The following is a 15426-nucleotide window of genomic DNA, read 5'->3' as shown; positions in this document are numbered from 1 at the left end:
TTGAGAAGCCTGGTTGTGGATGTCAAATTGTACTGCTTGAGTCTGGTTGACCACACTTGCGGGGAGCCTGGCTAGCTGAACCACAGGCCATTGCAGTCACCACAGGGACATTACCAAGGCACTCCTGCCCATGGGTGGCAGTATGTCCCACTGTAGACCAAATACTCAAGTCATGATAAAGGGAAGGAAGGGGAGGGGATTTTTTAGTGTGTGTGTTTTTTTTTCTTTTTAGAACATTTTTGGGTTTTTTTCTTTTTATAACATATTCATTGTAGAAATATTAGAAAATAAAGACAAGCAGGAAAAAAGAAAAGGAAAATCACTATAATCCTATAATACAGCATACATTTTCCTATCTCCTTCTAAACCTTTTTGTTTAAAAAAAAAAAAATTTTCTTTTTGCCTCTATAATGTTGAAGTCCCGGACCTGTACCTTGTCAGAAGCCTCATGGTTGGCAAGGAACCTTAGAATGGAGTCTTCAATGACACTCTTTAAGATAGACATGTAAAACGACTAGGTATGCTTCTAAAGCGATGTATCTTTAAAATAAGTGGTTATTTTATTCACACCATGAGCCAGTGCCCCCGCGACTGCTGAAGCTCCTCAGGCGGCCAGGGGAGCGTCGACCCCTTGGTGCAATTCACACCTTATCCAGTAGGGGGTGCCATTGCTCAAAAACACTTTGGACAGCCTGATGAGAAGGTGTAGGATGGATGCCACTGCACAGGAGTTGCTGTGGGGACCTGAAACAACTAGCTTAGAGAAAAGAATTCTCCAAAGGGATGTGAAAGCTGTCTGCGACTATCTGAAAGGCTGTCTTGACAGGGGCAGTGGATTTATTCTGTGCAAATCTTAGGAATATGGCAACCCAATACATAGACATTAAAGAGAAGCCTGTTGGCATGGCATGCAGAACTTTCTGACTATCAAAGTGGTCCAATCATAGGACTTGGTAATTCAAGAAGAAGACAATGAGTGTTCCATCACGAGAGGCGTTCATATATTTTCTGGATAGACATTGGAGAGGAAATTTCCACAATGGGTGGGAGGTCAAGATGACATCAAGAGTCCCTTTCAACTATTAAACAGTTCTGTGATTCAGATATGACTCATAGAATTCAGAGATGATTCTACAACCAGGGATGGCCCCGCCAGCTAGAAAAAAATCCACGGAAAATAGGACATGATGTATGAGAGTCCAGAGATGAGCATGGCGTGGACGAAAGATCGTGGGGTTTGGCCTTTGAGTCTGGCTGTTCTGTTTCTATTCTTTGTGTTAACGGACAAGTCACTTAACTTTGCTGGGCCTCTAGTATCTCAATTGTAAATGGAAACAACAATACAAATATCCTCGCAAAGATTAAAGCAGTGTACATATTCAACAAATATTTTTTGAAAACCTACTGTGTATCAGGTACTTTACCAGGTACTAGGGATAATAGTGGTGACTAAAGCAGACATAATCCCTGTCCTGCTTTGAATTGCTTCTGGAAAATGGGATGAAGACACAGCAGAGAGACTATAGTAATAAGCATGTTTAATTTTACCCCTCTCTCCCATTCCTCCCTGAAAGCCAGCAACCAATGTAGAATATTTAACGGAACATAAGTCATCTCCATTGGTGCTGGCACATTGCCTTTCTTGTGTAACGTACTATTCCAAATGCTTTCACACATATATCTCGGGTAATCCTCTTCGCTAACCTAAGAAGACAACAGCATTTGCTTTCTCCATCTTATAGATGAGAGAGGACCAAGAGTGTTTGTCTAGGTCACTTAGCTGATGTTTTGCAGAGTGAGAATTCACAGAAGGAAGTCTTTCTCCAGAGCTCATGCTCCTGGCCACCAGCCCATTCTGCCTCCATGTCACCATAGAGCCACCATCATCTTCTTGTACCCTGCAGACTGAGACGGGAAGAGCTAAGATGTCTGTCCCCAGGGAGGAGTTTGAAGGAGGTGGCAGCTCACACACCTGATAGTCTTGCAGAGACCAGGCAAGTTGTATGCCCCTCTAGACTCACACAGTGCCATCTTAATGTATAGTATTGAAATAACTTTTTGTTTCCTCTATGGGACCATGAGCTCCTTGAAGACAGATACCTCTTTATTTCATTCTCCATGTCCAGCATTCATCCACTCATTTCTTAATCTATTCACTGGCTATTCGTTGAGCACTTACATGTACAATACTCTTAAAAGCACTGGAGATTCGACAATGCACCGAACAGAAAATTTTCACCCACACAAAACAGTGCCGTATACTGGTTAAGACCAGGGACTCTGGACCATGTTTGGCTCTACCACTTACCATTGGGATGATCATGGGCAAGCTATTAACTTCTCGCCTATGAAATGTGCCTCCCACTTATAAAATTCCAGGAATAATATTCACTGCCATGTAGAGTTGTTAGAGGATTAAATGAATTAATAGAGAGCTTAGAGCAGTGTCTGGTACATAGCAAGTGCTGCACAGGCATTTGCTATTAAGAGAAAGATAGACAAATAAAATAAGTAAAATATATAAGTGCTGTGGAGAAAATTGAGGCCAAGAAGCAGGGAAAAGACTGGAGGGTGGTTTGGCATTGTGATTCTGGAACCTGGTAAGGAGAAGATTTCCACAAATGTTTGGCAGCTAAACCATTCACCTGAACTGCAGATTGGACATAAGAAGAGATAGATGTACAAAAGCCAAGAGAATTGGGGTGCTGGGCCTTTAGAATGAACCCATGGGAACTGCAAGCAATTGCATAATGATGGTGTAAAAATACAGCCCTCAAGTAATCTCTCCCCCTCCCAGCTGTCTTCCCTGCTGGGCAAGATGAGCGGCGAGGCAGAGTGAGGGCCAGCCATGCCTGGGTGACTCACTCATTCCTACACGCACCACCAGGCTGGGGCAACATGGCCAAAGCTCCCAGACACAGTCACCTGGACCTGAGCCAATGCGGAGCAGGTCATACAGTCCTCCCACATTGTGATTTCCGGGTGAAAACATCATCAGCATTCCAGGCAATCCACAGCTGTCCTGAGGCGGGCATACTTGCTTATTCCCTTGGGGCCCTCCATACATGTGCTCACACATTCATGTGTGTTCTCACTTGTTACAGCTTCATGTTCACATACTCAGTGTGCACAAACCCACGCACAGTCACCCAGGCACGCACCCTGTGTCTGTCTCACAGAGACTGTGGAGGCACGCACCTACCCTCCAGCTCACACGCGAGTCTTCTTCCTCTTGCTCAGTCCGGCTATCTTAGCTCCATTGCTCCATCATCCACCCCCTTCCATTATACATGTTTTTAGAGGTGGACAGACTTGCTTGCAATCTCATTCTCTGTAGGTCTCTTTCCCGCAACCACACCCCTTCTCACGCTCGCCTACAGTCAGGCAGGCACACTCCTTCCCTTCCGTTCTCTGCCCTGTTCCCAGGCCCTCAGTTAGACGTGGTTCCCAGTACTGTGGCAGGCACTGGGACACGCACACGTTTATTTTTCTTCTCCCCTCGTGCGCACCCATGGTCACCCTTCTTTTCTTCTCTTTCACTTCCCCTCGCTTGCTCACTTAACTTGCTCACAGTCACCCAAACACATTTATACATTCCAGCTCACACTCCCCCTCTTCTGTGCGTAGGTGTTCACATTCGCAAGAAACCAGGCAACCCTGCTGATGCTGGGGCCTCCGCCCCTTCCTCAACCAGCACGAGTTCAGGCCTAGCTTGGGACAGCTTCCTCAGGGTACAGGGTGGAGGAAGGAGGTAGATAAGACAACAGTAGGTGCCAGTTACGGCATGACATTACCAAGTGTTGCTCTGTGTCTCCAGTGGGCAGACTTACGGGCAGGCCCGCTCCTAACACTTGCAGGGACCGAGGCCACACTGCAGATGGGGCCCCTAGTGGTGCATCGACCCACCGCTCAGTCCTGTACTGCAAGGGCCCTTGCGGGTGCGCATGTGGGCACATCAGTCTACGTGTCCAAGTATGGTCCATGCCCTGCCCCAATAGCTGCCCCTTGGCCACCCCTCAAACCTAAAGATCCAAAATCCCCAAGCAGGAGGCCCTATCCACCCTCAGAAGGGTGCACCTGCACCCATGCAGGCTTTAGGTCACTTAGGCAACGAGCTCTGGAATCCTCGTTGCCAGAGCATGGCCTGGAAGGGGGGTGTGGGCACACCTCCTGGGCCCTGTGGACTTCTCACCCCATGGGGAATGGCACGGCCAGAGAAGAGGAAGTATAGGGTCATGGTCTAAGGACAACGCTGCTCTTGGAAACAGCGTGTTCCCACAGCCCTCCTGTGGCTGGCAGCTGGCTGGAGCCATGATGTCACCATCCTGAGATTTAAGTATGTCATGATGAACTGGCTCTGTCCAAGGCTGTGAGTAGACACTGAGGCCTAAGTAGGCCATCGCTCGTTTGGCAGAATCAGTGGCCTCTTGGGCCAGTGGCTCTGGAACCCACTCACCACCTAAGTCCCAATGACTTTTCCTAACTCTCCGCCCAGCCGTAGGCTCTGTATCATTGTGGGTCTCAAGTGGACCCTCTTCTGAGAGCGACGAGGTCTAGGTCTCAGCAAGAGGCCACTGCCCATCACTGTGGCCTTTTATAGAGTAAAGGAGAGGCCTGTATTGAGGACAACTTTGTTATCCTAATCTTGCAGCCACCTCTCCTGGATGTCAGGGAGGGTAGGTCATAGCTTTCACAGCTGTCCTACCATGGCACAGATAAGGACTTAGGCTAGAAGCCAACAAAGGCCAATTAAAAAGACAACCTGACCAGGCTACAGCCGTGCCACCCTGAACATGCCCCATCTCATCTGATCTCAGAAGCCAAGCAGGGTCGGGCCTGGTTAGTACTTGGATGGGAGACCACCTTGGAATACTAGTGCTGTAGGCATTAAGTAAGTAAGTAAGTAAGTAGATAGATAGATAGATAGATAAATAGACAACCTGATCCTTTTATCAATTTGACAATTTTTTGATGAGCATCTTCTCTGTGCCTAATGCTGCGCCAGGCACTGGTGATACAGTGAAGAGCAAGACAGACCAAGATCTGGACCCGTTCTCAAGGAGGACAGGACTCCATGGAAGGGGGCATCAGTAATGTCACCTTGTCTCAAGGGCAGCCATGGAAGGCTTCCTGGAAGAAGTGACCTTTAAACCGTGACTGGAACCATGAGTAAGGTCCTGATTTGTGTTGTTAGTAACTGGCTATCAAAGCATTTGAGGGAATGGGGTAACCTTGTGATGGGCGTTGTCCTCCATCTGCTAACCCTTATTCTCAAGCACCCCAGTCTGGCACCTACTGGTCCATACTGGTCTAGGAGCAGATGCAGGAGCCCAGACGGACAGAGAGAAGACAGACCTGGATGCAATATTATTGCTGAGATAACACTTGTGACCGTCAATACTCAGCAGCTTAGCTTTGCTTAATGGATGGTTTTGTTTTCACTCAGGACTTTTAACGCATTTAGGGGTATTTATTGTGGCTGATGGTACAATGAATTGTCTTTGACTTGAGTCTTTGGAATAGAAATTAAAGAAAAACAAAACACCATTTGGATATGCTAAGAACACGAGTTGGATAGCATTCTGTAACGATACCATTGTATTGAGAAGTACCAAGCAAGATACCCACTGGTCAATGATGATATAAGTTAACTATTCTCAAACATTAGGACAGATCTGGAAGCAGGAGCCCAAGTAGCTGGGTCTTGGGGTGCTGTGGGGAGGCATACAGACCTGGGTTCAAATCCCAGCTCTGCCACAGACCAGCAGCATGACTTCGGGTACATTACCTGACTGCTTTGAGCTCCGAACTCTTCACTCTGAAATGAGAGTGATAATATAAGATCTTCACAGAGATTTTGTGAGGATTAAATAAGCTGAAGCATGTAAAGTGCTTATTACCCAGTGCTTGATAAATGGTAGGTCATAATGATGGTGACGAGTGTTCCAGGATCTGGAGTGTGAACAGAAAAACCTTTGCATGTTCCCAAAGCCTGAGCATCAAGTCTCAGGCCAATCCTTTCAACAGCGGAGTGGACCATATAGCTTTGTGGATCTGGGATCCACACCACAGGCCTGGGACCTCACTGACCCAGCACAGACGCACACAGGAGTGTGCCTACTTGCAAAGTCAAGCCGAGGGAGGGGCTGGAGTTGCAGGAGAAGACGACCATCCATTTTCCTTCACCGGGATAGAAATACTTCTCATATTCTAGGGAGATATCTGGATGTGCGAGGAGACTAGAAAGGAAGTCTTTGCAACTGGAAGAAAGTCCCCTGCCTCTACACAGGTTCATGCTAAAGCCCTTTCAGGCAAATGGGCATCCTTTGTATTCCTGAGACATGCAGTGACAGATGCTGTCACCTTTCTCTTTGGCCTGGCCAGGAACAAATCACCCCAGCTTTCAGGAAGTTCTTTATACCTTAAAAAAAAAATCTCATCCTTCCATTTAAGCTCATTTCTCCTTTTCAGATCTTACCACCTGTTTTAGCTATCTATTTGCTACCTAACAAACTCTCAAAACTTAGTGGCTTGAAACAGCAAGAATTTTATTTGCTCATGATTCAGAAGGTCATAAAGGGCTCAGCTGGGTGATTCTTTCATTCTGGGTAGCATTAGCTGAGGTCATTCATTCAGCTGTAGTCACCTGGCACTGGGCTAGGATGAGGTCCAATAAAGGTTTCCTTCCATGTCTGGCACCTCAGTGCTCCTTCATTTGGCCTTTCTCTCCATGCAGCTAACTTGGACTTCCTCACAGCATGGCAATCTCAGGGTAGTCAGACTTCTCATCCAGCAGCTGGTTTCCAAGAAGGTGTGTTCCAAGAGGGGCTAAAACAGACGCTTCAGATCTCTGAAGGCCCAGCCTCAAAAGTTACACGGCGTCACTTCACAGTTTATTGACTAAAGCCCATCGTAGGGCCAGCCCAGATTCAAGAGGAGAGAAATCCATTTTACCTTTCAACAGGAGTCCAGAGGATATGTGGCCATCTTTAATCCACCAAAGCATCCTCTTTATAAGTTTTCACATTCCTCTGAATACTAACTACTTCCTCCCCTAAATCTTCCTTCCTTCAGCCTCCATCTCATGTCCCATTCTTCCCCTGCCCACAGCCTTCCATTATTTCAGCTGCTCACCCTTTGCAATTTAATCTTCAGTGAACACAGCTGTACGCAGGCCCACCCCTAACATATGTATGGCCTGTGTCTGCTATGTCTGTGTCCAGACAGTTAAGAGTTAGAAATCAAGCTAACAAACTTCGAAATGAAATATATTCTGTCCTTCTCCCTTAACAGATATTCCTTTGTAAGGAGCTTCAAAGCCAGATTTAGAATTCTGACTCCTCAGAGCTCTGCACCAAAATATGGAGCCTAAGAAAAGCCAGTTCCCAGGCTCTGTGCACCATCACAAAGGGCCCTCATGCACATTTTTGTGGATGGATACCCCAGCCCACACATCCAAACTCTAAACATACCTTCTGCAAACAGTCACTTCGTGGCCAATCCTAGGGATGCACACCGCAGCACAGTAGTGGGGGAAGAGGGCCACACAGGCCCAGGAATCAGGCTCAGGACTGTTTGGGCAGGAAAACCTGGGGTTTGTGTTTCTCAGTATGTGGTCTAAAGGAGGGGACATCCCTTTGGCTTCATGGACTCCTCACCTTGAGGACGAGCATGCCTGTGAAGGATTGAAGCAGAGCCCCTCCAAAGTGTGAGGCCAGGGCCAGGGACATTTTCCTGGGGGTGAGGACAGTGCTGCACTGTGTGTGTCGGCCCCAGCATTGGGCATGCCTTTCACAGATGGGCTTGGACGAGCCCTGGTACTGCTCCACCCCCACCCCTACCCCACCCCCACTCCGTGGCCCATCTACATCTCCCCTGCGAAATGGGAAAAGCAATCTTCTCGCTGTGGTTGTGAGAATGCAGTGAGGCAAAGAGTGTGAATGGGGGTTCATACACCATACTGTCTTACTCACATGTCATTTTTTACAGTTTCTCATTGTTGAATTCAGAAGCCCTGGATGTGAATGAATTCAAGCTCTGTTCCTTCTGAGCTAAAGTCTTGCACGAATCACTTTGCGTCTCTAAACTTTGGGATTTCACACACACGGAGAAAATAATGCCATGCGACAGGTGGAGCTGCTTATTATGACCCCGGAGCTGTCTCTTTTAATCCTGAGTGATTAAAACCTGAAGGCTCTAAGACAGGGGTCCCTAACCCCCGGGCCACAGACCAGTACTGGTCCATGGCCTGTTAGGAACCCGGCCGCACAGCAGGAGGTGAGTGGCGGGCAAGGGAGCAAAGCTTCACCTGTCTTTGCAGCCTCTCACCAGCAGTAACATCACTGCCTCAGCTCCACCTCATCATCAGGCATTAGATTCTCATAGGAGCACCCATTCCATGCAGTCTTCCTAAACAAAGACAAGGCTTTGCATATAGCACCCCGCTTCTAAGGACCAAGCCTTGACCTCCTCTCCCCTCCCCTCAGTCTCGCTTCTCAGTCTGGCTTTTCTCAGCTACCAGCACTAAAGCGTGGAGGTAGTTCCCAGAGCCGATGGCTCCATCCTAGCTCATTCGGTCCATGGCCGTGACCGTTACATCCTTTTCAGTCATCTTTGTGCCCACATCCCTGCTGAACATCACTTAGCTTAAGATGGACCAATTCTCCATCACAGACAAGACCATTTAAAAGTGTGCTGCTGTCCTCTACCAGCCCAGGTCACCCTCTGCCAACCTGAGCCACCCACCCAGTTGGTCCTGGCATCCAGCACACCCTCAGCCACACCCAGCCTCTCAGGCCTGCCTCTCCCCAGTGGGAGTCTTGGCCTGTTGTGAAAGTCCACACTACCTGGGGAACGGGTAAAACTACTTGTTGTAGTTTATATTTTATATTAGTTATATTTGCTATGATATTTTGCGTGCCTATATTTTTAACTCATAAAATTGTGTTGTGTTATAGCTCATACTCTTCACTTGGCACTCTGTTCCTGAGTTCCTTCCATAGTGCCATATGGACTCTGATCTAAGGGCTGCATAGTGCTCCCCAATGCATCCTTGGACACTTGGCCTATCAGCTCCCCCAAGCGATGGACCTGCAGATGCCTCTGCTTCCCCCACCCCCACCACAAATAGCATGGAAGGGAACCTCAGCTTACATTCCCTCTTGGGGACTGTGAGAATTTCTTTGAGTAGCATCACCCATTTCCAAACTTTTCTACTTCCCAGACCGGTTCCAGCAGAAGATCTGGAAGAAGCAGGAGCAGAAGGAACCAGAAAGAAGGTGGTGTGTGCAGAGGCTGGGGTGATAAGAGGGGCCCAGAGCATGCTGGGCCTTTATTGTTGGCCATGGCAAAGATTTTAGTTTTTATCCTAAGAACAGGGGGGAAGCCACTGAATAAAACTAAAGCCAGGACTCAGAATTTTTTGTTAAGGTAACAGTGGGTCTTGAGCACTGGAAGGGCGCTTAAAGACCCCGTGTTGCACTCTTTGAGGCCCACGGAGGCAGTGAGATGCCCAGGATCACACTGCCCACTAGAGGCAGAGCTGAACTGCTGCTCAGACCTGACACTTTGCCGATGTCGTGAGGCTCTCGGTTATAGAGGGTCATCTAAGGGTGGCAGCCCCTGAGTGCTTGGGGTTTGTCAGTGCTGCTGTCCTGGGGGGTCTCAGGTCGCTCTTGCTCACCTCCTATCTTCTGGACTCCCCTAGACCACCGAGGGCAAGACCCAGGCTTCTGCAGCCATGGGGCCTTTGACCTTCAGATCCCTGCTGTGAAACTTCCCATGCTACCCTAAGAGGCGAGACCCAAACCGAGGGTTAAAGACCTGCGTGCCAATCCTGGTTCTTACTCTCTCGACCCCAGTTTCTTCATCGGTGAAATGGGAGTGGGGAACAAGAGGCTCTCTCAAGTCTGTTCCTTCCTTCCCATGCATTTGTGTTTCAGTCTCAAGCACTTGGGAACTCTTGTATATCATTACCCCAGGGCTTCTCTGTCGGTTCTTTCAGTTCTCAGCATGGGGGCGGGGGATGCTGCACCCTCACAGTTTCATTGACCCTTTCACCCTTGTACTTCTGGGCCTCCGCTCCAGAGAGGCACAAAGAACTGGGCCTTTGTTTGCAGCAACAAAGCTGTTTGGTTCTATTTCAAATAGAACCATTTTATTATGTCCCATCCAGAGAGTACTTGAGTTGCATATTGTTTTGAAAGCTTGTTAGCATTCCGGATTTAATTAACTGGCAGAGACAAAGCTGCCCCACTTCCACCACCCCCAGACCGTGCCCATTCAATCCAAGACCCCATTTGCCAGCCCGCAGCTTCAAAGCCCCTACCCACATCTGGGCGGGGACCATTGTCCTCCTGGAGGGCCCACCTGGCAGATGAAAGGGAAGTCCTTACTGCTGCCTCTCCCTCCCGCTCTCCTCCCTGCCCCTTCCCTTCCCATCCCCTTCCCCTCTTCCCCGTCCTCTCTAAATTCTGGCTACTATTTATTGAGCTTTCATCCTGTGTGGGGCACCAAGCTAAGTACTTTTTATGTTTTACCTTAAGGTATCCTCAGAATCCAAGAGGCAAATCGTAGTATATCTATTGTCCGGTGGAGAGATTAAGTCACTCACCCAAGGTCACTTAGGCAGTAAATGGCAAATGCAGGCCTCACACCTAAGTCTGTGTGACTCCAAAGCTTTTGCTTCCAGAGACGGCAAAAAGCTACCTCGCTGGAAACAAAGCCACTTGTGAGGACAGGAAGAGCTGCAGTACAGACTTGTAGGGTCAGGTCCTAGAGATATTTCTTGTTATTTGGAAAATCTGCCTACGTAGAACATCCACATACAGGTCCCACTCCTGCCTCTTGATGTACCCCCTTCCCTAGTACAGCCTCTCAGGTGGCTGCAAACAGTAGTCAGCCCCCCTCATACACCCCAGACTCCCCTTCTCCAGACTAGGCATCAGACACCATTGGTTCCCAGACCTCTTCCCATCATCTTGGTCTCAATCTTTCTCTTCTCTGACCCACCCACACCTCTGTATGCCAGAGTGTGATAGACTGTGCCAAGGGGAGAAGGCCAGTGACTTCTGTCCTGAAATGAGCTGAAGCTCCTTCTCAGGCTGACTTCCCCCAACAAGGCAGAGGAATAAGCAGCAGAGGCCCACCCTGGGGTAGACAGCATGGAGTCTGGTTTAAGAAGAGAGATTAAACTGCCTGGGTTTGAGTCCTGGCTCTTCTCTTCACAAGCCAGAATGAGCAATCACTTAACCTCTTGGACTTCTGATTTCCTCTCTGTAAAATGAGGACGGTCCTCTCACCTATCACATATGATGGTTGTAAGGACTGAGCCAATATTTGTAAAGTAGTCGCTGGGCATTTAGCACCGTGCCTTGCCAGGCTTGTTAAGAGAAAGGACACCGTAGACTTCTATGGCTTGGAGGAGGCAGAGCTTGCTTGGCCCAAACCTCAGACCCACTGGCTTGCATTGTGTGTCAGCCTTGGGGGGTAGGGGGAAGGATGGGGAGAATAGTACAGCTGCCCACCCCACTCTTTTGTGGTATAGCTTCCTCACCTTGTTTGAGGTGAGTTCCCAAAACATTGGCTTTAAACACAACACACAAAATTCCCATACATGGGATTTTCTGACTGTCCACTTGGGCTAAGTTGCAGGTACCCTCCTGCTTCACTGCCTGCCTGCTCAGTGTCGGGGCTGACCACTCCATTCAGCATTCAGAACTTCCTGAGTACCCACCGGGTCTGATATACTTGCTCTCTCTCATTCTTGCTCTCTCTTTTCTCTCTCTTTCTCCCTCCACAAGGCAGCCTCAGGGTACCCAGATTTCTTACGGGGCTGCTGAAGGTTTCTAGAGCAAGTGTCCTGAGAAAACCAGCAGAAGCCACGTGGACTTTTCAGACCTAGCCTCAGCGGTCATACAGCATCACTTCTGCCACATCCCCATCCTTAAGGCAGTCACCCAGTTCAAGGGGAGGGGACACAGACTCCACCTACTGATGGGAGGAATGTTGAAGAATTCACAGACACGTCTGAAGACCACCACAGGAATCAAGTTGCAGAGAGGTTAAACAGCTTGCCCGAGTCATGTAGCTATTAAATGGTGAGCATCCATGTTTTATTTCCAGAATCCTCCTCTGCCAAAATGGGTTTCCTTTCCCCATGCCATCCTGCCTGCCTGGGGAATGTAGAGATGGAAAGGACTTGGGACCTGCCCTCGGCCAGCTTACCATCCAAAGGGATCAAACACTCACTGCCGGCCCAGGTCCTTGTGGTCTTGCTACCTCCATCTGTGGATTTGGTAGCTGTCCTGCTCACTGATTAGCAGGACTGAGCATCTGAAGGGGTTGTGGGAAGCCAGTGCAGATTCCCAAGACCCCACACCCACCATCAGTTTGCCTTTGCCCGGAGGGGCTGGAAATTTTTCACCAGGGCTGTTCCTGATGCAGGGCAAATCCCCCCAAGTGGGGACTAGAGTCCTGCAGAGAGACAGAGAGAGAGACAGAGAGAGACAGAGATCTTGATTGCACAAAGGAAAGAATCACACACACACCAGAATTAGAGACAAAAGGAAAGTTTATTAGAGAAGGAATAACATGCCACAGACATCGTGGTCTCTTCTCAAAGACAGAATGAGAGGGACAGACGGAAAGTTGATTAGAGGAAAAAATAACACTCCGTAGACAGAGCATGGTCTCCTTTCAAAGATAGAGAATGAGACGCCACATGTTAAAAGAAATCCGGTTTATATGTGATTCTTAGTTTCTATGAATTACAGTTTAAAGATTTTGTTTACCTGTTTTCCTTTGACAGTGTGAGTATGCAGCACTAAAGGTATGGATACGCAGAGGGAAAAGGGTGCTGGCAATCTCAGCCTTTGTTGTGTAGGTTCCAGGCGGCCTGGCCTAGGGAATGAATGGTTGGTTGGGTTTATTTTGTGTAGGGTGTGACTCTGTTTTCCTGTTTTCCTTTCATGGTGTGGGTGAATAGTTAGGTAACAATCCCAGCAGAAACCTTCCTTCGTTCTGTAGGTTTCCTGTGGTCAGGCAGCAGCACATTATAGGCTCTGGTTTAACATTTAGTCAATTTACTTAGTTCTCATGCCTCTTCTCTATAGCATTCTCACTCTTAAGAGTCCGGCTGGTCAGCATTAGCACTGAGACACAAGACATGCTCAGGGCATAGAGCAGGTACTCAGCAAATGTTTGCCAAATGAAAATGTCGTTTTGGGGAATTTTCCCTCACCCCAACACATCTCCTCTGACTCCTAGTTTGCTGCTACACACCCCCAAAAGGTAACAGAAAATGGGACCACCACTGCAGCCTCTCCCAGTGAGGACATAGCAGTGCCCTCGCCCAGTGAGGCCCGGCTGTCCCTCAGAACCCAGGGCAGTGCTGAGGGTGTGGCGACGGCCGAGGCAGAATCGGCTGATTGGGCCCGTTCCTTCTACACTCTTCTACCCCTTCTCAGTTCCCCTGGCTGCAACTCCCTCCGTTCTGCATTTAGGGCCTACCCCAGCAGAACTTCAAAGTGGGCCTGGCCGGTCTGCCCCACCCCATCTCCGTGTGGGTTTCTAGACCTTTCTGTGGACTAGCAGAAAGATCATGGATGGTGGAATCCCACAGACCTGCGTTCAAATCCCAGGTCTGCCAGTTTCTGACTCTGTGACCCTGAACAAGTGACTTAACCTCTCTGTGCTTCTGTAGCTCCACATGCAAGACTGGACAATAACGTTAACCCTCAGCATGGTTATGGGTATTGATAATGAGCATAAGGCTCATGATGTGCCTGGCTCAGAGTTGGCAGAGTAGGAGCATGCGGAGAGTGAGTCTTATTGGTTAAACCCCTCCACAGGTGAAAGCTATTAGAAAACTGCTCAGGCTTTCCCCTTATCCCACCCACGCTCCCCTCCATCCCCACAATAAGATAAAAGCAGTCATCCTGTGCGCCAGTGTCCATGTCTAATGGTGGGATTTCAGACACAGTGATAGGCTATGGAACCCAGCACCACCTCCCAGATAGATGAGGCCATACTTCTGAAACACTGAGGGGTGGGAGTGTTGGAGATTTCTTTAACATGATGTGGAGAGCAGAATACCTGAATTAGTTTTCATCTAGTGTGTTGGTTAATGTTGGTTAGTGTGTTGGGCACTGAAGACAGACTGCCTGAGTTCTAGTCTTAGTTTATTCATATATTAGCTGACCTTGGGCAAGAGACTTGACTTCCCTGTGCCTCAGTTTCTTCATCTGTAAATTGGGAGTAAGCGTAGCACTTACCTTCTAGGGTTGTTGTGAGGACTAAATATGTTAATATATATAAAGCATTTAGAGCAACGCCCGGCACGTGGTAAACACCCATTATGCGTAGGCTTATAGTGGTTATGGTAGCAGCCAACATTCTGGCTCTGCTGTTGGCTAGCTGTCGACCTTGAGTAAGCCACTTCTCATCTCTGGGCCTCAGTTTCCCTGTCGGAGAAATTAGCAGCCTAGACCAGATACCCCTCAGGGGGCCTGTCAAGCTCTGACTGACAGTGGTTCTAGAAGCGTGGGCAGGATTGAGTGTGATATTCTGTTGGTCAGGGCCCCCCGTGATTAGGTGGGCATGGCTGAGAGGTCCCCCTGGCCATGTTTGGGAAGGGAAGAAAAGCTGAATGGGACAGAACCAACCTCTCTCCTCAAGTAAACAGGAACAGGCTGAGCCAGCCCTTTGCTCCAGTTCCGGTGAGTTGGCAGCTGGGAGCTCCAAGGATGAGTCACTGACAGGAGCAGCCACGGGTTCTCCGGCTCAGGTGGTATCAGCCGCGGGGCACGCAGTAGCTGCAGAGTTTAATGGTGAGAATCCAGTGCTAGGTGACAGGACAGGGATCATAGTGTTTCCACATGCCCCAGGTAAATCTAAAGACCATTTGCCTGCAGGCTCTACCCAGGGTCTCTAGAGCTTTGGCCTGGGATACTGAGCTCCTAGGAACCTTCCAGGACTTCTCTTCTCCATACCATATATCCTATGAGGAGCTATCAGCCAGATCAGGCGTAATATCTGTACCACTCCCACCCTACCCTCTTGCAGCTGGTTGGGGTTCAAGGTTCCCACAGATACAGGGACTCCCTCCCTCCCAGACTCTCACTGTCTCCCTGCCTTTGTTGCAGTTACCCTTTCCTGAAGAGCATGATGGCAAAATGGAAAGATCACTTGGTGTCAGAAAGCCCTGGGTTCGAATGTCAGGTCTGTCGGGCAAGCCACTTAACCCACTAAGCTTCCATTTCCATGCCTGGAAAATCCCCTTCACCCTGTGCAAGAGGCAAGTGCATGAGGAGCTGGTGCGACGTTAAATCACTGTCAGCAGGCCGCCTCTGAGTCAGGGTTTCATGCGTGGCAAAGCAGCTACCTCGCTGTGAACTATTGAAAAGCCAGCCCTTGACACAAGCAGCC

General features: G+C 48.8%; 1 protein-coding gene and 1 pseudogene across 11 annotated transcripts in view; both read left to right on the top strand.

The window, feature by feature from the left end:
* PTPN5 (protein tyrosine phosphatase, non-receptor type 5) overlaps positions 1-15426 on the top strand; it is a 61370-nt gene that overhangs the window by 27181 nt on the left and 18763 nt on the right. For 2 of the 11 annotated variants that reach the window (XM_011377765.2, XM_011377762.2), the window contains exons 3-6: positions 7990-8277; positions 9224-9278; positions 11802-12098; positions 14684-14828. The exons of 2 other annotated variants lie outside the window; for them this stretch is intronic. In XM_011377765.2, the coding sequence (XP_011376067.1) occupies positions 12096-12098; positions 14684-14828 (148 nt within the window). In that variant the 5' untranslated portion in view covers positions 7990-8277; positions 9224-9278; positions 11802-12095. Of the gene's footprint in view, positions 1-7989; positions 8278-9223; positions 9282-11801; positions 12099-14683; positions 14829-15426 lie in introns of all 11 variants that reach the window. 7 more of the 11 variants (XM_023521878.1, XM_011377763.2, XM_023521879.1 and 4 more) reach the window with 7 other exon arrangements.
* Positions 4770-4887, top strand: LOC111730581 (annotated as a pseudogene).

The sequence above is a fragment of the Pteropus vampyrus genome, unplaced genomic scaffold (genome assembly GCF_000151845.1).
Source record: "Pteropus vampyrus isolate Shadow unplaced genomic scaffold, Pvam_2.0 Scaffold321, whole genome shotgun sequence".
Taxonomy (NCBI): Eukaryota; Metazoa; Chordata; class Mammalia; order Chiroptera; family Pteropodidae; genus Pteropus; species Pteropus vampyrus.
This window is presented reverse-complemented; position numbering and strand designations above follow the sequence as displayed.